Source organism: Fonsecaea multimorphosa, assembly GCF_000836435.1.
Source record: "Fonsecaea multimorphosa CBS 102226 unplaced genomic scaffold supercont1.3, whole genome shotgun sequence".
Taxonomy (NCBI): domain Eukaryota; kingdom Fungi; phylum Ascomycota; class Eurotiomycetes; order Chaetothyriales; family Herpotrichiellaceae; genus Fonsecaea; species Fonsecaea multimorphosa.
This window is the reverse complement of record NW_015971637.1, coordinates 2,089,356-2,112,750: the sequence shown is the minus strand read 5'-3', so window position 1 is coordinate 2,112,750 and position 23,395 is coordinate 2,089,356. Positions and strand designations below refer to the sequence as shown.

General features: G+C 52.1%; 10 protein-coding genes across 10 annotated transcripts; 6 read left to right on the top strand and 4 right to left on the bottom strand.

Moving 5' to 3' along the window:
- Window positions 1-568: 568 nt before the first annotated feature.
- Z520_02585 (uncharacterized protein) lies at window positions 569-1,588 on the bottom strand (the record flags this gene model as incomplete). Its single annotated transcript, XM_016773098.1, has 1 exon — window positions 569-1,588. The coding sequence occupies one exon, from the start codon at window positions 1,586-1,588 to the stop codon at window positions 569-571; it is 1,020 nt and encodes a 339-aa protein (XP_016636568.1).
- Window positions 1,589-3,025: 1,437 nt separating this feature from the next.
- On the top strand, window positions 3,026-4,652 carry Z520_02584 (uncharacterized protein; the record flags this gene model as incomplete). The annotated part of the gene is made up of 2 exons (XM_016773097.1): window positions 3,026-3,510; window positions 4,304-4,652. 2 exons carry the CDS (start codon window positions 3,026-3,028, stop codon window positions 4,650-4,652), a joined length of 834 nt encoding a protein of 277 aa, XP_016636567.1.
- A 759-nt stretch (window positions 4,653-5,411) lies between these two features.
- On the top strand, window positions 5,412-7,191 carry Z520_02583 (uncharacterized protein; the record flags this gene model as incomplete). The annotated part of the gene is made up of 2 exons (XM_016773096.1): window positions 5,412-5,481; window positions 5,534-7,191. 2 exons carry the CDS (start codon window positions 5,412-5,414, stop codon window positions 7,189-7,191), a joined length of 1,728 nt encoding a protein of 575 aa, XP_016636566.1.
- A 230-nt stretch (window positions 7,192-7,421) lies between these two features.
- Z520_02582 (uncharacterized protein) lies at window positions 7,422-7,658 on the bottom strand (the record flags this gene model as incomplete). Its single annotated transcript, XM_016773095.1, has 1 exon — window positions 7,422-7,658. One exon carries the CDS (start codon window positions 7,656-7,658, stop codon window positions 7,422-7,424), a length of 237 nt encoding a protein of 78 aa, XP_016636565.1.
- A 728-nt stretch (window positions 7,659-8,386) lies between these two features.
- Window positions 8,387-10,803, top strand: Z520_02581 (uncharacterized protein; the record flags this gene model as incomplete). Its single annotated transcript, XM_016773094.1, has 4 exons — window positions 8,387-8,829; window positions 8,876-8,903; window positions 8,953-9,432; window positions 9,484-10,803. The coding sequence occupies 4 exons, from the start codon at window positions 8,387-8,389 to the stop codon at window positions 10,801-10,803; spliced, it is 2,271 nt and encodes a 756-aa protein (XP_016636564.1).
- A 663-nt stretch (window positions 10,804-11,466) lies between these two features.
- Window positions 11,467-12,390, bottom strand: Z520_02580 (uncharacterized protein; the record flags this gene model as incomplete). The annotated part of the gene is made up of 1 exon (XM_016773093.1): window positions 11,467-12,390. One exon carries the CDS (start codon window positions 12,388-12,390, stop codon window positions 11,467-11,469), a length of 924 nt encoding a protein of 307 aa, XP_016636563.1.
- A 605-nt stretch (window positions 12,391-12,995) lies between these two features.
- Z520_02579 (uncharacterized protein) lies at window positions 12,996-14,327 on the bottom strand (the record flags this gene model as incomplete). The annotated part of the gene is made up of 1 exon (XM_016773092.1): window positions 12,996-14,327. One exon carries the CDS (start codon window positions 14,325-14,327, stop codon window positions 12,996-12,998), a length of 1,332 nt encoding a protein of 443 aa, XP_016636562.1.
- A 1,626-nt stretch (window positions 14,328-15,953) lies between these two features.
- On the top strand, window positions 15,954-18,022 carry Z520_02578 (uncharacterized protein; the record flags this gene model as incomplete). Its single annotated transcript, XM_016773091.1, has 2 exons — window positions 15,954-16,198; window positions 16,249-18,022. The coding sequence occupies 2 exons, from the start codon at window positions 15,954-15,956 to the stop codon at window positions 18,020-18,022; spliced, it is 2,019 nt and encodes a 672-aa protein (XP_016636561.1).
- Window positions 18,023-18,520: 498 nt separating this feature from the next.
- Window positions 18,521-19,398, top strand: Z520_02577 (uncharacterized protein; the record flags this gene model as incomplete). Its single annotated transcript, XM_016773090.1, has 2 exons — window positions 18,521-18,649; window positions 18,736-19,398. The coding sequence occupies 2 exons, from the start codon at window positions 18,521-18,523 to the stop codon at window positions 19,396-19,398; spliced, it is 792 nt and encodes a 263-aa protein (XP_016636560.1).
- Window positions 19,399-20,526: 1,128 nt separating this feature from the next.
- On the top strand, window positions 20,527-22,569 carry Z520_02576 (uncharacterized protein; the record flags this gene model as incomplete). The annotated part of the gene is made up of 1 exon (XM_016773089.1): window positions 20,527-22,569. One exon carries the CDS (start codon window positions 20,527-20,529, stop codon window positions 22,567-22,569), a length of 2,043 nt encoding a protein of 680 aa, XP_016636559.1.
- Window positions 22,570-23,395: the final 826 nt, after the last annotated feature.

Sequence of the window (23,395 nt, the reverse complement as noted above, 5' to 3'; positions counted from 1 at the left end):
CCCCCCATGCCCATCTAAACCCCCTTCATCCCTAGACACCATGGCTTTCCGCACAAAAGTGTGTGACCAGCCCAACTTTCACAGATTGCAACCTCGTCGGGCGCAGGATCGTAAAGTAGGTGCAGAGGGGCCGTGACCACCGAAACTGCACCCCTTTCGTTGCCCTGGCCCAAATGGAAGGATTCGTGCAAAGACAAAAAGGGTGTCCAACGTATTAGACATTAACTCTCGGCACAGCGCAGGCTGCACTATGGAAAAGCACCTGCGAGAGCCCCAGCGCCATGCATGCGTCCGCCTCGCCTTATCGTGTAACAAAAAGCGGCTGACATCGAGACAACTGTATAAAACTGTACACAGAACTCGACCCAAGTCCAATCCAACAAGGCTGTGTACAAAACGCTCGCTCGCTTGTTTTGCTGCTTGCTTTTTCGTTCTTTCCAAAGACGGCGGTAACAAGAAAGACAAAGGACAAAGAGAGAGTGAAAGAGAGCGGGAGAAGAAACATCTCGTGCAATCATGACCCCATCGCAAGAAAGACATCGTATCGTGTCTTTCGGAACTCTTTTCATCAACAACATCGCCCTCCCCCTGCTCGCGAGGCCGGTCTGCGAAATACGTCTTCCCACTCCCCGAGACTGCTGAGCACTCCATTCCTTACCGTGCCACCCCTTCCTCCCTTCCGCCGCCTCACGGTGCCTCCATCTGTGGTTATACTGTCTCCATCGGCTCCCACAGCACCATCACCGTACTGGATACCACTTGCCGGATCATCCGGATCGATCTCTCCCAGCTCGATCTTGGTCAGGATCATGGCGGCCAGGCGGTAAAATAATGCATCAACATTTTCACCCGTGAGAGCCGAAACTTCCATTGTGACGGGGATGTGGACTTTCGAAGCCCACCGTGAGGCGGCGTCGGTGCTGACTTCACGGCCGTCCGTGGATTGAGTGGCTGTCCATTTTGAAAGATTCATGCTGTCCCCGCGAGAGCGACTGGATGTCGTTTTCACAGAGTCGGTGAGGCTTGCACCTCCGGAATCATAGGGGAAATATGACTGTCGACTTGACGCGCTCGATGCGGCTGGAGTGGTGTTGGATTCATCCTCCCTCTGGATGCGATGGTGTTGAGCGCTTCCATTCATGTGCACAGCCTGAGTTCTCGTATGATTCTGACCCGATTGCCCTTGTGTTTGTAGCGACTCGTCCGCCAAATCCGCCTTGTTTCCCGCCAAAATCACCGTCAACTGCGGACTAGCCAGTGCTCGTGCGTCACTCAGGAAAGTGGGCAGCGCCTGGAAACTGGCCATACTCGCAACATCGTACACCAGCACTGCACCTGCTGCACCCCTGTAGTAACTCCGACTCACGCTTCGAAATCGCTCTGTGCCTGCCGTGTCCCATAGCTGCAACTTGATTCGTTTCGATCGATTGGGCGGCGTGCCAATCTTTATTATCTTGGAGGAGAACTCGACGCCGATGGTCTGAGAAGAAAGGACTCGCCATTCGTTCTTCACGAAACGGTGCAGGAGGCAGGACTTGCCGGTGCCGCTGGGGCCAAGGAGGACGATTTTGGCGAGGTAGTCGTACATGCTTCCTAACTCCTATAGGTAACTTGTTACTACAGGCCGCCCGACTATGGTCTGGGGAAAGTATTGTAGAACGCGCAGGTACCTGATTCTGGTCCGGTACAGAACTGAGATCTGACGCGGCAGATGCTCGTCGTGGGCGCGCCATTTTGGCGACAGTGATTGTGCAGGGAGCCTTCTAGGCAGCTGTGCTATTGTGCTGGGTTCTTGCAGTTCCATATGGATAAAAATGCCGATACCATCACAGTAACGTGAATTGACGTGAGCATTTGTGATAACGACTTCGCGTGCTTCTGCCGGTGCGGATTGGACCGAAAATGGGGATCCCGCGAGCCCGGCAGTGCCTCGACGGATTTACTTTCAGCCGACTCATTCCCGTGACTATCAGAGGCACCGACGACACCAGAGACACACCAGAGACACACCCTTCCTGATGACCAGGGATCAACGCACACACATGCAACCTGTTGTTAGAGCCACAATCAGGCAAGGAATGCATACCATTCTTCACATGCCCCAATATGTAGCGTGCGGGCCAGAGGCTGCTTGTGTGGACGGACTTGCTTGAGCACCCATTTTCAAATGTGACCCTGCATATCAAGCCATAGGCGTCATTGACGCCAGCCACTGTCAAACGGAGATCCTTTCAGGCAACTCCAGGATCGAATAGAGTTTAGATGCACCCATTGCTTCCCCGATCGAGAGTTCAGTGGCTGAGGTTTAGCGGGTTTGGCAGGGCAGGCAACGGTCACTTCGGGGACTTCGGGGGCTTGGGAGGGGCTGTTGGGGGCTCGTTGGGGTGCCAGGACCCAGGGGACGCGAGAGGGCCACACACAACCGCAGTTCCGGGGTCCCTTAGCGCCTGAGACCCCTAGATTTCCAGACTTTTAGCGAGAAAGCAGGGCCTAGTGCACCCAATCACCACCCCCGGACGGCGAGATGGCGCTTTTCGGCGCAGATGAGAGACAAAATGTGCCAGCACCAACAACTTCCCCAAGCAATTGATCGACAAAGCCGCCGTCAATGGAGGGCGCCAAGGGTGAATCATCAGGATGGGATGACATGCTCCTTTTGGCAGGCCCTGGATCGTGAGCCCGGTGGCTTTTTGAACCAGCCTGCGTCCCGTGTCGCCTTCTAGAGCTTCGCTCTGACTTTTGTCGTCCCTGACTTGTATACTTGCATATTTCTCCGATGGAGGAGTGATTAAAGCTTCTACTGTGCTTCAAAAGGCTATTGCTAACTGTCCTTCGCCCTGGTGAAGATCACTGGCACCTGTCATCTGTCATCTGTGAATAAGACAGTGTAGTGCGCCCTCGCGCCCCGCTCCTCCTCATATAGCACCATCGCTTCTCTGGCAACTACCATCAAGCGAGGTTTCCATCAAATTTCCCAGCCTTGGATCTTCACCATAGTCCTCGCCTCTCTGCAGCACAAACCAAGATGGCTCCCCGCAACCGCCAGGCCGACAGTGAATCGGCCTCTCGGTCTCCATCACCGTCAGACTCGATGGAAAGCGTCCTGTCATCTTCAAGCACTCTCATCTCGTCAGCTCCAGATTCCTCATCACCACCACCTTCACCCTCTTCAACAGCTGCAATCCCGTCATCCATGTACAGTAGCTTAGGCACTCGTCCCCGTCGTTTGACGCCGCCGTCACGACTCCTCGGTGCCATAGATGAACACAGTTCTACAATACAGCCGGACCTGCCGTTATCGAGCGACAGTGAAAAGAATCCCGTCGCCAAACTTCATGTTTACGCTGCCGTGGTCAATGCCAAACACAAGCCGACTCTCGCACCGATGGCTAGTCCACCAGCCAGCGAATTCGATCGAGTGACAGGACCTCGTGGTGAGAGGTTTGCCGATCTTCGAATGAACCGAAAAATGGACGGAGCGAAGGGCTGGAAGAGATTCATGTGCTTTGGGTAAGTCACCACGGTTGCCATATTGGCCCAGGTGCTCTCTTCCCTCAGCTAGCTTCCGTTTCTGTCATCTCTCTAACAATGAGTCAGTTGACGTGGAATGTGACTGCCTCACGGAGACACAAGTGAACTATTTCCAATACACCTTAACACCGTGCAGCCATGCATGCTCTGGGCAACAGTATGGGCGCGGCTTGCAAATCTGTCCGGCTGGCCAGAATTCGAAAAGCGGAGCCTCCACCCCGGCAAATGCAGGCTTTACTCGGCTCTCGGAAGCCGTCGCCTCGTTGGGATCCAGGCCTTGAAGGGACGCGGCAGACCTTGTGCATGAGGTGGACAGTGTATCAAACAGAAAACAGGATTTAACGAATCTGTACGACTATATGGCATTGTACAATATTTCAGAATTGAGCAGAGGCGTTCGGCGGATGGCATTTAGTCCTCTTATTCAGGACCAGTGGAATCCAATGTACCAGACTTTCCTCAAATGGAGCAGCGCGTACCCGGTTACGCAGCCCAATCCGTAAGTTGTCAATTCCTTATACGCCAATACGCATCTGCTGCGTCAAGCGTTGGCCATCCGAGTGTTCACCCGGAAGACGAAGTCCGAAGTATCGAAAGACAAGTGCATCTATTTATCCATGTCCAAATGCTCCCAGGATCCTCCAGTGCTCTTGTGCTGCCAACAGTACTCGGCGCGCACTTCCAAAAGCCGCTTCACACTTGCCGGGCTTCATATTTAGTTCCATCACTTATAGACCACCCACCATCACACACTCTCTGCTGCCGCCAACAGCAATATCTTGCCAAAAAGCCGGGGAATGGCATATCTCCTGATCGCCGCCGGTGCCCTTATCCAACAAAAACTGCAAGAACGGAAAGAATTACAGCGCGAGAAGAAGCGACTAGCTTATGAGGAGCGGTATCGCGACTTGGAGCAGGAACATGCTACCAGGATTGCCAGTTATGAGCAACACCTCCCAACAGAGTCCAACGTTGGGCATGTGGAAACAAGGCACGAGGTTTCTGCCATCCTCAGCGGAGACGGGCGGAGGAGGAATACTATGAAAGAGGGTGGACGAAGGCGAAGTGAGGACAGTCCCGCCCAATGGGTTGATGGGGTCGTCAAGCTGAGCGCAAATTAGGATGTCCTAGCCTTGTGCAGGCGATTGAAGTCTTTTCTGTCAAAGGGCGTACATTGAGGGCGGCTGCTGGGACAGTCTCGAGGTAAAGCTCCGGATTTCGGACCAGCTGGCCTAGTAGCGATGGCTTTACCGAGTACATGTTGCTGTGATGGCATAGGATAGAACAAGGACTTGAGATGGTCAAAGGGCGCGATTTATTGTGACGTTAGCAGCCGCAGCATCGCTAGCGCGAAACTAGGCCGGAAGCCTTGCCTTAAATAGCTTAGGCGTCACATGACGTTGTTAATGCCCCCTCTTGGCCTTCCCCTGCTGCTCTCGGCTTCCATTCCACCGCGCAGTCGAACGAAAAAGGATCAGAAGCCCATCTCTCTCCACCGCCTGCTTCCACTCTTCTGCCGTCATAACCGATCTCGCAGTTTTTCTTGTCGCGAGCTTCATTCTCATGATCAATGGCTTATCAATATACACTCTCTCCATCTTGGACGCCGTGGATTGGTCGCAAACGCGCCCCGCGACTAGCTTGGACCCGGTCCTCCCTCCGTCATGCTTGGTGCAATACTCTTTTTTGATCGACCCCCTCATCTAGCGTATAGGCACGCCTGCAATGGCGCCCATTCTCCGTTTCCCGAAAGGCCGGTGTCTTTCATGCTCTTGCCCTCATGAATTTCCCATGCCCGTCTCCTTATTTCCTTTGTTGCGTGCTGCTTGTATCCTCCTTTCGCAGTTTTGCTGGACTACCTTTGGTAGACGGACCCGATCATGGGTCTTGGTACTGAAAATGAACCCCAGAAGTCGGTGACAACCACCGTCGCGCCACAGTCCTTACCGGGTACTCCCCCCTCGCATACTTCTGCGAAGACAATCCTCTGACGTTTCACCAGGTAACCAAGCCGGCCGCCTCGATCTCGAGCGACGCGACACTTCTCGAGACACTCTCACAAGCGGGCGAGCCCCTAGCGTGGCGCCAGACGATGAGCCAGAGAACAGAAAAAACTCGAGGAAGATCATATCGTTCAGCTCCAATGACCCAGAAAGTCCCTACAACTGGCCGCGGAGAAAGAAGTTGTACATTTTCTTCTGTGGCATCATAACTGTTATGAACAGCACCATTTCCTCGTCGTTACCGAGCGGAGCAATCACTTTCATTGCGAAGCATTTTGATGTCACACAAGAAATTCAGCTCCCTTTGCCGATATCATGTTTCCTGGCGGGTTATGTGGTAGGCCCCACGCTCTGTGGCCCTCTGTCCGAAAACAATGGTCGACAACGAGTCATCTTATCCTTTTTCGTCATGTCTACCCTATTCAGCATGGCTTGCGCACTGGCCCCTAACTGGCCCTGTCTGCTCTTCTTTCGCTTTATGTGTGGGGTTGGGTTTTCTGGGCCAATCGCAATTACAGGAGGACTATACGCCGACGTATATAACGATCCAAGGGAGCGTGGATTGGCAATGGCTTGGTTCATGGTTGCGACGACGTTCGGCCCCGTCATTGCACCCGCCATTTCAGGGTTCATCGCAGAGAACACCTCATGGCGGTGGGTATTCGCCGTGGGCACTCTGCTCGCCGTCGCCACTATTCCCTTCATCATTTTTATGCCAGAGACCTACACCCCGGTCCTCCTGAGTCGCAAAGCAGCACGACTACGCAAAGAAACAGGTGATCCTACGATCGTTGCTAAAACCGATCTTCAAAAGAAAACGTGGCGTCATGTCGTTACCGTTGTCATGACCCGGCCCTACCGCATGCTGTTCCAGGAGGTCATTGTCATGTGCGTGGCAGCATATTGCTCTCTGGCGTACGCAATCTTCTACCTGTATTTCGAGGCATACCCTATTATCTTTCAGGGTCCAGATTCCGTGTACAAATGGTCATATGGACTCGCAGGTCTCGCTTTTATTCCCATTGGACTTGGATCACTCCTCGCGGCACCTATATATCTTTGGTGGGACTCTTATCTGGCCAAGGCACGGAAAAGACAGGCAAAGTGGGCACAACAGGAAGAGTACAGGCGATTACCACTGGCTTGCATTGGAGGGCCAATGTACGTGGTCTCTCTGTTCTGGATTGGGTGGAGTGCAAAGCCGGGAACCTTTTGGCTCGCCCCTGTCGCCTCAGGAGTCATCTTTGGAGCAGCATTCCTACTCATCTTCATGGCTCTGCTCAATTATCTTACCGATGCTTACGAAACATTTGCAGCCAGTGCGCAGGGTATCACCAGTACCAGTCGGAGCGTGTTTGGTGCGCTCTTGCCCCTAGCTGCGCATAGCATGTTCTCCCACCTGGGCATCGCCTGGGCGTGCAGTTTACTTGCGTTTCTTAGTCTGGGAATGTGTTTCATCCCTTTTGCATTTATCAAATATGGTGATCGGATCCGGGACAACAGTAAGTTCTGTCAGGAATTAAAGGAGATCAAGGCGAGAGAAGCTGCGGAGAGGGAGGAGGAAGAGCGGGAGGAAACGGTGAAAGTCGAGAACGGTGATATATCCAGAGAAGGGAATAGGGAGAAGGACGATGAAATGATGCATGATCAGGTATGACGAATGGACGAACAGTACGTGATATCTCAGGGACAAAAAGTTAGACACTGCATACAGAAGAGCTGGAAAAATACATGTATACCGAGTACATAGCGCGGAGTTACTGGCATCAGGTCCTTCTGGGGAGCTGGGTTCTTACCTAGGTATTCATTGTTGGTTGCTCGCATCCGTCTCGTTCGCTTCCCTCAAAGGCCTAGCTAGACACACTGGCACTCACCTGCTACACAGATTCAATAGTCGAACTCTTCACCAAGCACTTTGTTAATCCTGTACATGTCAATCGCATACTTCACTTCCCCTTTGGCCCTCGCCACATAGTACTTGATCGAGTCCTTCCATGTCCACAGTGGTTTAGGGAGCAGAGGGGCCTCGGAAGTGATGGACGGAGGGGGAGAGTTAATCTTGGAATACTTGTGCTTGGAAAGCTTGCGTCTCGGCTTGTCACCATGCGTCGAGTAACGAGGCATCTTGGGCGGTGGTGGTTTGAGGCGGCTGCCGGGGGTCAGTAAGGGCACTCAGGGGGAGACTTTACCCGGTGCAGAAATCTGTGAGTCTGATTTTGTTTGAGGATTCTTCCCTAGTGAGGTCGTTATGGTGGTGGTGGTTGATGCAGAGCGTGGAAAAGGAAGGCGAAAGCATTGAGAGAGATCTATGTCCCTTCGAGCATAGGGCAGCTCAAGGATTAGGGCAACCACAGACACTGCTTCGAGGCATGGCGGGTGAAGGCAGTTAAAGTTGTATTGGAGAGTACTGAGACATCTGCCACTGTATCTCAGGTCTTACTGTGTTTCTCTGAGACAAGTAAAATGTAACCTAAGAGGTTTGTCTGCCACTGTTGCCGTGACTACCTCAGAGGCTTTGTGGAGACTACCATCTTCGACAAAGAGGAAATCTATGGACAGTCCCTAACAAGGCAAATTGAACAGAGGCTTTGTGCCAGCTATCAGAAGACAAAGAACCTGGCTTTGTGCAGGAACCAGGAGCGTACAAGGCTGAAGCGGGTGGCGAGGTGGATTGATATATTCCTTCGGAATAACAGAAAGTCCGAGACGGGTGTTTCTGCAGCCTCTGATTGGACAACCGAAGTCGCCGCCACGATGCTTGAGTAACGCTTCTTCTCCTAAACAGTCATCCAACAGTTGAATCTTCTGCGAAGTTGGTCTCCATTTTCTTTCTAGATGGTGCATCATCCATCATGTCAACCGCACTGCAGCCACTGGATGGCCTTATCGTGGACCAACCTCCACCCACGGCTTCATCGTCATCCCAGGCATTGAAGCCTGGGCGGGTGCTTGCCTGTGTTCTTTGTTCGCAGCGCAAGGTGAAATGCGATCGCATCTTCCCTTGCGCGAATTGCGTCAGGTCTCGAGCTCAGTGTGTTCCCTCTTCGCAAGTCCAACGCGCTCGGACACGTAGAATCCCCCAGCGAATCCTCCTGGAACGGTTGCGCACGTACGAAGACCTGCTGCGTCAGAACAATGTTGCGTTCGAACCACTCCATAAAGATTCAGCTAGGGAGCAAGGGTCTTCAAATGTGAAGAGAGGTTTTGAATCGGACGAGGAGCATCCAGAATCCATGCATTCGGAGATGCCAACTCCCTCGGCTACACCCAGGTCAGGACGGAGTTATGGAGTCAAGTATGCGTCATTCGAGGAGTTGATACAAGGTGACTAACTCTCCTAGAAACGTATGGCACGTCATGAGCCATGGGGTAAAACCAAACTGCCTTGGGGCTTGAGTTCTACTGATTGCTGCAACAGTATCGGGATCCAGATACTGACAGCACTTCCTCGCATGAAGATGAGCTTGAAAGCGCTGTGAAGGATGCCTGGGATCAGTCAGTTGCAAACGACGATAATCTGTTGTTCGGCACCCGTGGACCAGCAGTCGATCTTTCTAATCTTCACCCCCTCCCAGTCCAGATCTTCAGGCTTTGGCAGGTATACTTGGAGAACGTAAACCCGCTGCTCAAGGTCACACACATCCCCAGCCTGCAGGGACGGATCGTCGAAGCCGTCAGCGATGTCTCCAAGATCAGTCCAACTTTAGAGGCACTGATGTTCAGCATCTACTGCACCGCCATCATGAGCCTTGCCGCCGAAGATTGCCAGAGACTGTTCGATTCTTTGAAAGAAGATCTGTTGATGAGGTATCAATATGGCTGCCAGCAGGCGCTGTTGAATTGCTCCTTTTTACGGACCAGCGATCGAGAATGCTTGACCGCATTGTATCTCTACCTAGTAAGTGTAGTCAGTAACTAAGATTTCTTTCTTCCTTGTTGACAACGTCAGATCTCCATCAGACCCAGCACAGTTCCGCAGTCTCTGTCATCTATGCTGGCCGTGGCGATTCGCATTGCACAACGCATGGGCATTCACAGTGAGTCGGCATTGGCAAGATACAGTGCACTCGAGGCGGAAATGCGCCGGAGGCTGTGGTGGTCGCTGGTACTTTTTGACACTCGCATCAGCGCGACGGCCAACTCTAGGACGGTGACGCTAGATCCTACTTGGGACTGCAGAATTCCTCTCAATGTGAACGATTCTGACCTGCGGCCGGAGACGAAGAGGCCGCCGCCAGCAAATCAAGAAAATCCGACCGAGGCACTTTTCGCCGTTATCCGTTGTGAGCTGGGTGAAGTGATCCGCCACTCGTCTTTCCATCTCGATTTTACCACTCCGGCGTTGAAAACAACTGTTGGAGAGAGCGGACTCGGAGGAGAAGAGGCCAAGCTGGCCAAGCTGGAGGAGCTGATTGAGGACCGATATCTCAAGAACTGCGAACCAGAGCACCCACTGCACTTCATGACGATGTGGACGACACGGGCACATCTTGCCAAATATCGCCTCCTGGAACATCAATCCCGGCATTCGGGTTCATCTGCGCGACAGACGGATACGCAGCGAGATACCGCCACTTTGTACGCGCTGAGGGTGCTCGAGTGCGACACCAAGGTCATGACGTCGCCGCTGACCAAGGGATTCCGCTGGTTGAGTCAAGCCCACTTCCCGTTCCCAGCCTACATCCAAATCGCGCAGGACTTGCGAAGCCGGCCTGTGAGCAACAAATACGCCCCGAGAGCCTGGGAGGTCATGAGCGAGAACTACGACGCGTGGTTCGGTTCGCAGAACTTTCGGGAAGCGCACAGTCCCTTTTTCCGCCTCTTCGCAAACCTGATACTCCGGGCGTGGGAGGCGTATGAGGATTCTCCCACGCGGGACGAAGATACTTCTATTTTCACACCGCTGCCGCCAAGAGTCGTCTCATCCATCAGACACGCGCTGTCCCAAATATCTCAGCACCAGCACCACCATGCACAGACCTCCAATGCTGACACCGACACCGACCCAAAGAGCAATTATTTTACGGGCTCCGAAATGATAACGGACGAGCAGTGTCTGATGGCGACCTCGGGCCCTACACCGACCCTGGTGGGGACTTCCAACCAGAGCCTGCCTTACGGAAATGGAATACAGGATGATGACTTCACACTGCTCAATCCACAGATGATAGACACCGACATGTGGCCGGGGCAAGAGGCGCTGGGTAGTTACGTGGACCCGTGGGACTGGACTGGCCTTGATGGACAGCCTGGTTGGGAGGGCTTTTGACTTGCTAATTACAACAACTCGACTACTGGATTGAGCGAACGCGACGATCCCAGAATGCTCGGATTTCTCTAGAGAGGTTCCAAGGAGATCCACAATGAGAACATGTTAGGATGGGCTATGGCTGAGGAGATATGGATACGAAAAGAAGCACTCATCTGCGTAAGATATTGATCGCTTCATTTGTTGAAAGGTCTCCGAGTCTGTCACCTCTCTGAGTACATAAATCCCTTCGTCGAGTTTGTCCCCAGCACATTCAGCCTCATCATGTCCGATTGCAGCATGTTGTTTCCTGTGTGACTTCCCAAATATTCCATTGCCTCGGACTTGTTCAAGCACAAATGGAAATTGCAGCTCTGCTCGCCGTTGTTGATCGTTCTCCAGTGCTCCACGGCTCCAACCAATGCGTCTGACCAGATCAGATCTCCAGCAATTTCCATTGTCCGCCCCCATGCTCTTTTCGTTCCACGATCCATAGGAGTGCTTTCGATTCACTATTTTTTCAAGCACCTCATTCCCAATGTGCGGGACATTTTGACAGCTCCGTGTCTCTGCTTCCCTGAGGCTGATTTGAGACAGTGTTGATGACATAGTCTGTGCCCTACTTGGTCCCCCTTCGATCGTGACGCGTTCTTAAAGGTCCTGGGTCATGCTTGAGAGCTCGATTCAGAACCATATTGTCTCTTGCAAAGGTTCCGCCTGCTTGCGGAAAACCACCTGGACCTCGTCGACTATTTTAATGGGCCGCAGCTTATTCTCGACCCATTCGGAGTCCCCAGAGTGACTGACTCGCAAGCCCCACCCAACACTCCATCGCGGGTACAGTTCCTCTTTGCAGAGAAGGTATTCCATGTTATCCATCTCTTCCACCGCTTCCCAGTCCAATCCTTCCCTGAACACCAGATCCACTATTTCGTCCCGTGATGATTTCGTTCTGTACAAACGGTCAGGTACCCGGGTGCATACTTCGCGGTAAAATACCACTTCTTTCAAAGACGCGAAGGTGTTTTCAGGCTCTCTGAGGAGGCTGATGAGCGGCATGTATGTGCTTTGGAAGTCGCCACTTATATCGTCGCCGCAATCATAAGCCAGGCTCTGGATTCTTTTCCGTTTGCTGAGAGAAGAAAGGTTGACAAATTCCTTTTCGAAACCCCAGAAGTCCATTCCGCGGCTCGTCCTATACTCCGGAGACCCATCATCTGGGACGGGTCGAAGACCATGTATCACGATAGTGGTCGTGGAGTAGAAGAGAGGCGACCATTCCTGGCTGACCTTGCGGCATGTCAACTGAAGCGAATATCTCGTCCGTATGACCCTGGATCTGTCCAACCTGCGTTTCTCAATGCCTGTCTTTGGTGGGATAGTGACGAAGTGTTGGTAGACTTGCAGTCGAATCTCTGTCGGCAGGTCGAGGAATGAAAGCGGTTTGTTCTGGAGTGCTGCTCGGGGCTGCTCGGTCGGCATGTCCAGGACTAGTGGTAACGACTCCTTCTGAGAAGAACTGTCGACTCTGGAAGTTTCGGTCCCTGCCGCGTTCTTCACATAAGGACCACGTTTGGCAACGCGCTTCTTTTTTTCAACTTTGGGCATCTTGAAGCAGTTGTTGGTGTTAGATGGATCCTGTGCGATAGCAGATGGGGCGGGAAATGGTAGGAGAGGTTTGAAAGGCTTTCAGGTCGTGGTCTTAACGTTGTAGAGCTGGATCGTAAAGCGTGAGTGGAACAGGAGATGTGAAAAGAGAAGTCAACAAAAGGAGGGAGGGAGGAGGAGGAAAAGATTAAATGGTTGTGGGATGGGTTGTCAAATATTGCTTCCTTCGTCTTCAACTACAACTGACTTGAACTTCAACTCCTACTGACTTCGCCTTCATGGATTGATATCTATCTCACCCCCCGGTCAATTTTGTTGAGCGAATTATGTCAGCACAGTAGAGATGGATACAGATTGATAGTGGATGAATTAGAGCCGGCGAATTCAATTTACTAGGAATTTTACTTCATTGCTTCTATGGGGGTTCTCATTCCCAGACTGATAACTGGCCCATCCTTCCCCCAACGCTTGTGATTTTTTCCGTGCCAGTGTCCGTAGACCTTGGTGCTGCGGTCTATCCTCCCATGCCAGTCAACATCCATTGACTCAGTCGTATCGTCTCTTCCCAGAACCTTTCCCCCTCTAGGGACAATTTACTGCAAGAGCTATTTTTCAGGAAGCTCTACCCAGTCGGAGGTTCCTGTTGCTGGATGTTGCTGCGACTTGCAAAAGACTAGTTGGAGTTCGTGGACTCTCAAATTCTGCACGAACATCGCCCGTGGGGGATTGATGTCTGATCCGATGTTGAAGGACATCCGTCGCACGATCGTCCAATCTTTGAAGCACCCAGATTCGCCTTCTGGTTGGAAAATGGCTTTGACAGTATCCCACTTTTCGGTCCCTTCACTGCATCTTGCCCATATGTTGCCCACCCTCAGATATCCACTCGCAGGGAGCAGAGGCTTGTAACAGATGGTAACCTCTTCTAGCGACTTCAAATTGTCTTCTTTCATAACCTGGAGCACTCTCACAAGAAATTTCAAGTCTTCTAAGTCCAAACAGTTCAAGGAGGGGCCTTTGATAAGGTATTGTAGCTTTCGAATGTCATTCAACTTGTAGTGAGGTAGTCTCTCAAGGAAGGCTGTTCGGAACAATCCAGATCCCAATGGACGGGTTAGGGGGAAGTTGCAATTCACTTCGCTACCCTTGTGCCACAATTCCCCGAAATTCATCAAGGGTCTGTTGTGATTGATGCTGGGTACCAAGAGCGAGTCCCAGTCAGGAACCAGATTTCGTACGGTAATGGTGGTTGTCGAGAAGAAGAGGGGATCCCATTCTCCCTGGACTTGACGGCATATACGTCTGAGATTCTTTCTTGCTAACTTGATAGCCACTCTTTCGTCTTGCTTTTTCCTGTCGCACTCCTCCCACACTTTCTCGAGCGGAACCACCAGGAGATGTTTGTAGATTTTGAGTCGAATTTCGGTGGGGAACTGAAGGAATGGGATCACCAATGTGGATGACTTTCGAGCGGAGCCTTTTGGAACGAGAGTCTTCCGTGGCTGTGGGATTGGGGCAGATGACAGCTCTGCGTCACAAACTTGTTCAAAGCCATTTGGAGTGATTGAGTTTGGAGGAATGTAAGCTGGAGTGATAGACAGCAGCTTGAACGTCTCCTCTATTTGGCCCAACAGTACTGCTTTCCTACTCCTGACCATCCAGATAGTCCGCGATTGAAGCGCTGACAGCTTGTGGCGTTGGATCTGCCCATTACAGCGTGTCGATGATTTTGATGTCTTGCGTGAGGTGCTGTGCGAGGAGATCTGGCGGCGGTAGTTCTCTGTTTCGCGAGTGGACGCGGAAGCTCTTCGTTGGAGGAGAAGTTGCGGCCAGTTTTCTGGCAGAATCCAAACATTCTGGAAGTATTGGATGAGAGATGATCTCCAGAGGATTGTTGCACCTGAGAAGAGAGAAGTGTCTGTCAAATACTGGCTCATAGACACTAGTACTCATTGTGAGGAGGCAATCCAACGCGTAGGTAGTGAGGTGCTTCATTCACGGAACCTGTCTTGACACCCTTTGTCTATCTCGCGACCGCCAAGATCAACCTCGTAGCACAATCGAGTTTCGAACATCGATGGAAACAGATGAGACGCCTGCGCCCAGGCAGTGAGAGAAGTTGTGGAAAAGAATCTTGAGCTCAAAAAGGTTGGTTCATCATCTTCTAGAAACTTGGCCTGACCTTGACCAGGAAAGACTACCCTTGCCGCCTATACAGCACCTTTTCCCATTTAACAGGCATGCAAGCTCACTACTGGTATCAACGCAGTGAAGTCTCTGGTGCAGACAGTAGTCACCAGTCCGTGATACCGGCGCGGTTAGAGGGTCAATTTGGTGAGCACAAACAGACACGACAGAACCAGTGAGGTACAAATATGTCTCGTTCAATTTGAGAATTTCTTTGGAATTGTTTTATCCTCACCACGACGAGTTCGATCTCTCGACATGTTCAGGGGAACAGACATCCACAACAAGGAAGCGACTATTCGGGATTAAACCAGTTTCTGTTCTATATCGTATCCGATACACATATCTATTGCGCGGGGAACAGCTCTATGATGTCTTACTACTCCGATCGAGACTCGTTCAACAGCAGACGCGGGATCTCTCGTCGCCGGCGCCGATACCCTTATTACGAAACCGACGAAGATCTCTTCGAGTTCTTACCTAACCAGCATACCTTGATGTCCGCAGGCACCTATATGGACGACGGTGACCATTGGGACTGGGCAGACACGGTCGTGTCGGCCCGGTGGAGACGGAGGATTTGCGGTCGGTGGTCTTGGAGGAATTTGGTCTATCGGTTCCCGGTCCTGGTCTGTTTGATGGAAAGGTTCGCGCCTTGCTTGCTGGACCATTAATGTTTAGATGTTTGACCAGGAACCTCAGCCGCAGGATGTGGGAGGACAGAGTAGAGGAGGGGATCTCGTACGGCAGTGATTGCCGGATCGAGGTCGAAGGTCGTTCACGGTCGAGAGCCTGCAGCTTGCAGAAGCTACAATTATTTGACATGTGGAAAGTGCAGACTGCAAAAGTCTAATGGGAAAGTCATTGCAATGCCAAGTGGCCATCATTCAGCCCAGCAGATCGATTTCGCAATAGCGGTAGTGCAACGGCATTTTGTGGAGCTGAACTTGGGCGACAAGTTTGTGTAGAGTTCGTGTCTAGGCCTGGCCTCGTGAGGCTGAAGTCGCTTAGGTGAAATACTGCCAAATAGACCAATCACAGGTGCAGCCTCAGCTGCGGCTGGACTCCTCAACACCAACGACTGTCACACCTCTCACCTTTCTCCTCCAGACTCTGTGGCCTCACTCAACTCCCACAACTCACAGGTCGCTCTCAGTACCTCTGCTCCCCCTCCTCGACCCTCCCGCCCCTGTCTGTCCTTCTCCAGGTCTAGAACAGAGCGCCACCAACGGTACAGACCTCCGTTCACCTGCACCCAAGATGCATTTAAAGACCTCGTCCGCCCAGGCTACCACCACATCCACCATTTCTTTCAATCTCTATCCTGCATCCCCAACAAGAAAACGCCGGCGTCATCAGATCCATCACCGTCCACCATGGGGAGTATTCAGGCACCAGTGAAATCGGTCACTGCCATTCCATTGAAGCATGGCTGGGACGAGGGAGCATTTACTTCGGAGCTGCTGAAACAGTCCATTGTGCCACGGGCTATCTCTGCTGCCGATACCGACAGAAAGATTACTCCGCCCACAGCTGTAGGGAAGCCTCCTCCTCTTCAGGCCGGTACCTATCGAGGAACCAAATTGGCCCTGACTCAGATCATGAGACGCATTGAAACAAGGTATTTGGCTAAACTTCTGTTCAAGTGGCGGACATACTGAACGTACACAGATTCGAATCCTTCTTCGATGTAGCCGGATTTGAAACCAGCGTCCCTTTGGGCGTCGCTGTCAAGCCAAAGGACCTCTACACATTCCAGAAGCCAGGTAGTGACAATTACCCACCGCATCTGGACATCATTCCCGAAGTAGACCAAGTCAACTTGCTCAAGATTTTCGACTTCATGAGGCTTCTTGATACCGGCACCCTCGTCGGTACTCTCATTCCGGACAATATCCTTGACTTCATCCACGATCATCCGGAGGGTGCCACGGTTGATGCAATTGAGGCACGCAACAACGAGCTCCACAACGACAAGGAAGATATTTTTGACGAGGAGAACATTGGGAACCGCCCTGACTGGTGGACTGATGCCGTGTTTGCTGAACAGCAATTTGTGGGAACAAACCCAACCACCATCCAACAAGCCTCGGCCGAATGGCTCAAGGCCTTCACCGATGCCTCCCAGTCAAGCACCGAGATTCATAGCCTCCTGTCGAGTGGAAGCCCCGAATCCTTCTATGTCCAAGACTGCAGTTACTTCCGAGCTGCTGTTGGGGCAGATCAGCACGCAGACCTGATTTCAAATGACGGAATGAGACGCCTGTGTGCCTCGGTGTCCTTGTTCCAACTGACGGATGCCGGCGTCCTTCATCCACTGGCAATAGCAGTTGACTACAAGGGTAGCCTCGCGGACTCTGTGGTCATCTTCAACAAGAGGTCCAATCCATCAGATCCAGAGGCCAAAGACGATTGGCCGTGGCGGTATGCAAAGACATGCGCGCAGGTCTCTGACTGGCTGAGACACGAGGTCACGGTGCACCTGACCAATACCCACCTGGTGGAGGAGGTCACCATTGTGGCAGCACATCGTGCCTTTTCGACGGACCACGCGGTATATCGCCTTCTTCAACCTCATTGGCTCAAGACCTTGTCAGTTAACGCGGCAGCTCGGGCTACGCTCGTTCCAAACATTATCACCAAGATAGTGGGTGTCACAGATCCTCAACTCTATTCTTTCGTCAGAGATGGGTACAAGCGCTTCGACTGGACAGGCCAATACGTGCCGAATGACCTGACGGCGAGAGGCTTCCCTCCTAGTGAACTGGCCAGCAACCCGAAGTTCCACAACTATGCCTATGCTCGGAACATGATACTCATGTGGCAGATCCTCCGCAAGTTCGTGTCGGCCGTTCTTGCTATCGACATCCATTCCGATGAGCAAGTGGCCAAGGATGATCAGATTGGTGACTGGACTAAAGAAATGCAGAGCGACGACGGAGGACAGATGAAGTCCTTTCCCGTGATCAAGACTTTTGAAGACCTGGTTGACGCTGTCACCATGTGCATCCATATCGCCTCACCGCAACATACCGCCATAAACTATCTTCAAGCCTACTACCAGACATTCGTTATTAGTAAGCCCTCGGCTCTATTCTCACCACTGCCGAAGAGTCTCGACGATCTCAAGGCATACGAGGAGGAAGACATGGTTGCCGCATATCCGATCAAGCACGCACGTGAATGGCTTCTGGCATCCCACATTCCTTGGCTCCTCAGTTACCGAGTGGCTGAAGAACAGAACTTGCTTAATTTTGCCCTCTCTACGGCCAAGCTTGCGTCGCTGAACAACCAGACTCAGCTTGCGGCTGCAGCTGCACAGCTGTATGCGGATTTGATGGAGATGGCGGAAGTCTTCAAGAAGAACAGCAAAGACATGGATGATCAGACGAAGCCTTACGATGTGATGGACCCCGAGGCGACGGCAGTGTCGATCTTGTTGTGATCTTATGGACTGTTGAGCAGATTTCCAGGCGGACCAGGGCTGTGTGAGCCAGGAGGGCCATGACGATTACGAACCATGTTTAATAGTGGTGACAACGGTTGTATTCAATAAGACAAATATGGAATTTAACTAGTCCCGCCGACCGCAGCCTCTAGGACTCCCCGCTTCGGCAACTCGATGTTCTCGCCGATGTCGGACAAGGCTGGAGGGGCGTCAGGGGGAAATCTGCCCCTCATGTCGGCAATTGATTCAGAGAAGCTTCATTTGCGGAGCGACCATGATTCTGAATAGCCGCGTCGCCGTAAATTACTAGTTTTGTCTTGTGAAGACCCCAACGCTGGGAGGGAGAAGTTGGATCCAGAAACATTCTGCATCCCTCAATAGCGTGGCATTCGCCCTTGGGACTCTGATTCTGCTGAGAGCGTTGTAGGAAGATATCCCGAGAAAACAACAGAAGCAGCGCATTTTGGTTTTGTCTTGTCGGAAACGCCCGAAGAAATGGAGGCGTTGACGAAGATGTTCTCGCTTGCTGGGAAGACGGCTGTGGTGACGGGCGGGACTCGAGGGATTGGGGCAGCTATGGCCATTGCTCTGGCTGAAGCTGGTGCAGATATCATTCTCATTCAGGTAAGAGAGGGCTAGTTGTGGTCGCGATTGAACACAATGTTCGCCTCACTCATGGAAACTTACTGACTACAAGATGACTCAAATAGCGTGACGAAAGCAACAAGAACACATCCAACAAAGTCCAACAACTGGGGCGCAAAGCCACGATAGTTACGGCCGACCTGTCCGACCAGGCGTCTGTTTCCAGGATCATTCCGGACCTGGCGAAGGCTGGCCACGATATGCACATCCTGATCACCTGCGCGGGGATCCAGAAACGACATCCCGCGCACCAATTCCCGCTGGACGACTGGAACGCGGTGCTACAAGTCAACCTTACGACGGTGTTCACGCTATGCCGCGACTTTGGAGCCTATCTCTTGTCCAAACCTGCCCCCTCTTCACCTTCCCAATCGCGGGGAGCTATCATCAATGTGGCCTCTCTCTTGACATTTCAAGGCGGCATCACCGTGCCCGCGTATGCGGCGAGTAAGGGCGGTGTGGCGCAACTCACGAAGGCGCTCAGCAACGAGTGGGCCAGTAAGGGGATCAACGTCAACGCCATCGCCCCCGGGTATATCGAGACGGACATGAATGAGGCGTTGATCGCGAACGAGACTCGGGCGAGGCAGATCCTCGAGAGAATCCCCGCGGGGAGATGGGGAACGCCGGAGGATTTCAAGGGCGCCGTGGTGTTTTTGGCCAGTGACGCGAGTCGCTATGTGAGTGGTGAGGTACTGACTATTGATGGGGGGTGGATGGGACGGTGATATAGGAGAGAGATGAAGAGAGCAATTTGCCTGATGTTGTCATCTTGTTTCAGACAATTTGAGGTGGGTGTTTATTAGACTGCAGTTGTTCTGTTCACGTTAGGGGGCGCAACTAGACGGCCAAAAGGCAACCTGGAAGACACAACCTTGGAATGAATTCATGAACATTGAAATGACACGCCAATCGCAGCCTTGGAAGGAATTTCCTGTCATTTGAAAAGATTCGGCAACTAAGCCGGCAGTTCATTGCAACTTTCCACCTCCGCCTTCACCTCTTCTCTACAAAGTGCGTATGGCAGTGACCTCACTTGGTTTCCTTTTCTTGCGAGGTCAAGTTCTCTGGTGATCGTCTGGCCTCGCTAAAACTTTTCACGACATGGGTTGTTGTGTGGCAGAAAGTACAGAAACTATGCACTCCTCCACAACTGGCTCTCGTGGCTTTTCTCAGCAGACATCTTTGTACCGGTACCTGTACACCACTCTGACATGTTCCAACGATCATCTCTGGAGCTATCAAAACTGTTCTCCCTGGCGGTAAGGATGTCAACTCTCCCGGGATGAAGTTGGTCGTTTGCGTTCACCGCAATCGACTGCCGTTGTCTTCCCATCGTCCTCTTGGAAATCATGTCCTCTCATCACGTCTTTCCATGGCTTGAACTGAGAGAAAAAGTGAGAAGCAGCCTATCTCGGAACACCTGCCTGAACCTACTCAATAACGTTCAATCCGCGCTGCCCTTATTGAGCGACATGCACTCCTGTCAACCAGCCTTTTGCAGAAGTCATGTGAGCGGCAGTCTTATTGAGGCAGTTATTCAAACGTCAACCACCTCCAGCAATTGAGACATCATGGCCACGAGCCTTTTAAAAAAGGCAGCTGATTTCTTTCTTCTGCTCTTTGTGCATTTGCTTTGGCAGTTTCATTCTTCAAGACAAGGTAATTGTTGAACTTCAAACAACTGCTTTGTTACACCCTTTTGCAGGAGTTGAGAGGCGGCTGCTAAGTTTTCTTTCGCATAAACCATTGACTCGAGACAAAGGGCCCATATCGTCTTCTCACTCCCAGACACGCCACAAACATCCGTCTCGAACCTGGACCCATACTCTCCAACCGGATCACACTGAACCAAAATGGACAACATCGGCCGTTTACTTTCCAATGTGCTCAACACAACCTCGCAGTTACTGCGGAACCATGCAAATGACCATCTTAACCAGCATCGAGCCCGTCACTCCAGAAGGGATCTGGCGGATGGTAATATGAGTCTCCAAGCTGCCCGGAACTTTTTCCTCAACAGCACCAAACCTACTGTCACTATTTCCAACCTCGTGGTCGCCGGTGGCAACCCCCCTACTGTCTCTCCATTCTACACCGGCTTGAACGGAGTCAACCTGGAGATGGATGCTCAGCTGGTCAGGATGCTGTGGCTTTCAATCATCGTGGCACTCACAATTGTGTTTGCTTTGCGACTGTCACAGTTGTTTGTGTCTTACATCCGCAACATCTACTGCATGACTACAGAAAAACCCTCTCAACAGAACTATTACGGTGTCGATCATTTCAGAATTTGGACCTGGCTAAAGAAGCATATCATCTATGCTCCACTCTGGAAGAAAAGACACAATCGCGAGTTCCAGCTGTCCGGTGCGGTCAACTATGGCACCTTGCCCAGCCGTATACACTCACTGCTCCTCGTCATCTATGCCATCACCAATTTGATTTACTGTCTTCTACTCGACTGGCGTAATCCGCAGAGAGGAGCTCTGTATGCGGAGCTACGCGGACGAAGCGGCATCCTGGCCACTGTCAACCTCATCCCTCTTATTGTGCTCGCTGGCAGGAACAACATCGCAATCCCGCTCCTGAGGGTCAGCTTCGACACATTCAACCTCTTCCACCGCTGGATCGGCAGACTGGTGGCCGCCTTGTCGACGATCCATTTCTGCGCGTGGCTGGCTGCGTACAAGTTGGCGAAGGGAGACAAAGCAACAATCGGAATCTTCCATGGCGCTCCTTTCCTCGACTACGGCCTGCTAGGATTGATTGCAATAGTCTTGCTGCCGTTGCATTCGTTGTCACCCATTCGACATGCTTTTTACGAAACATTCCTTCACCTTCACCAAAGCCTGGCTTTCATGGCCCTGCTCGGGGTATATGTCCATCTGGACATCATGCATCTACCTGCCTATCCTTCGATCTTGGCGGCTATCCTGCTTTTATTCGCAGAGAGGGTTTGGCGCATATGCCGCATCGCATACCTCAACTACTCTCGGTCAGGTGGCACTACAACAGCGCACGTTGAGGCGTTGCCGGGCGGTGCATGCCGCGTCACATTTCAATTACCGCGGCACATCACAATCCGGCCCGGCAGCCACGTGTACGCATATCTCCCCTCAATCTCGCTTTGGATGTCGCATCCGTTTTCCGTCGCCTGGACGAATGTCGAGTCGGAGGCCCCTGTCTGTGGCGGTCACAGTGTTGAACTGCAGAGACCATCAACCCCGAACTCGCTGGAACGACAGTCATCTGTCTTCAACTCACCATCAAAGGCACCCACGACCGTCTCGCTGATCATGGTCGCACGAACCGGCATGACGAGAAAACTCTACGAAAGGGCCCGCGCTGCCGTTCTTGATGGCTGCCAGCTCTCACTCCGCGGATTTCTCGAAGGCCCCTACGCCGGACACGACTCACTGGTCAGTTACGGCACGGTCGTCATGTTTGCGGGAGGAGGCGGCATCACCCACCACCTCATCCAGATCCGCCACCTCCTGGCAGGCGCAAGGTCCCAAACCGTGGCAACCCGCAAGATCGTGTTGGTGTGGTCGATCCGCGACACCGAGTGCATGGAGTGGGTGAAACCGTGGATGAACGAGATCTTGCACATGGAAGGGCGCCGAGAAGTTCTTTGCATCAGAGTGCATGTTACCAAACCGACGACGACGGGGAGAGCGATCAACACCAACAAGAGCAAGAGCAAGCCTACCATGCAGGTCGTCCAGGGTCGGGTTGACCCCGGAGCTGTCCTGGATGAGGTTATCCCCGTGAGAGTCGGGGCTGTGATGGTCAGTGTGTGTGGACCGGGGGCGTTGGCGGACGAGGTAAGAGCCGCGGTGAGGAGTAGGATTCATCGGGGCAATTTGGAGTTGAATGAGGAGAGTTTTACGTGGTAATTGGCTACCTACCTAGGTGAATACCAGGTATGTAGGGAAAGGTAGAGAATGGGAAAGTTTCGCGTTCTGTTCAGTCCCCTGCCTACCTTACCTAAGGTACATAGTACTTTTGAATGCCTTCAGCGTGGCGCTGGCGTACGCAGGGAAGAGGGACTGTCTCCAAAGATAGATGGATAGATGGACTCTTACGAACTACCTACAAATGATTTCTTGCCGACACCTACGCGGTACATTCCTTGGTATTCACTGCAGCGGTGGTGGCACAGCGCGTATAAACTGGCTCATCACGTTTCATTGTTCATCTATCTACCAATGGAGCTCTGAGTCATTCAGACCTTATGCTCCCTTGGTCTCCTTGGTTTGTCCCACTTAGATTCATCAGGACTAGAAGACCACTTTATGTATGCCGGGCGGAAATACCCAGCCTCTGAATCGAATGTGTCCACTGAATCAATGTACACCGTCGCCGCACCATTGGATTCGACATACCTATGTTCCGCACCGTCTGACAGAGCTAAGTCTTTGTGGAGTAGAGAAAGTTCTTGTGACAAGTTGGAAAGATCGAAGCGAAGCCGATTCAGCCAGTTACTCGGCATAATCTGGCATCCCCATCTTAAACCTTGGGTTGACCAACTTGCACCGAAGAAAATGGCGATTTCCTCTCCTGGATGCCTTGAGAAGCGAATTATGCCTCCGCAAATGTCCATCTGGGAGTCTAGCCTGAAGACACTCCTCTTGCAATCAAATAAGTGCGCAGGACATGTTTCAGCGAACCAGAATGCACGCCTATCTCCGAATATGAGCAGGAGACAGAAAGTCTGACTGG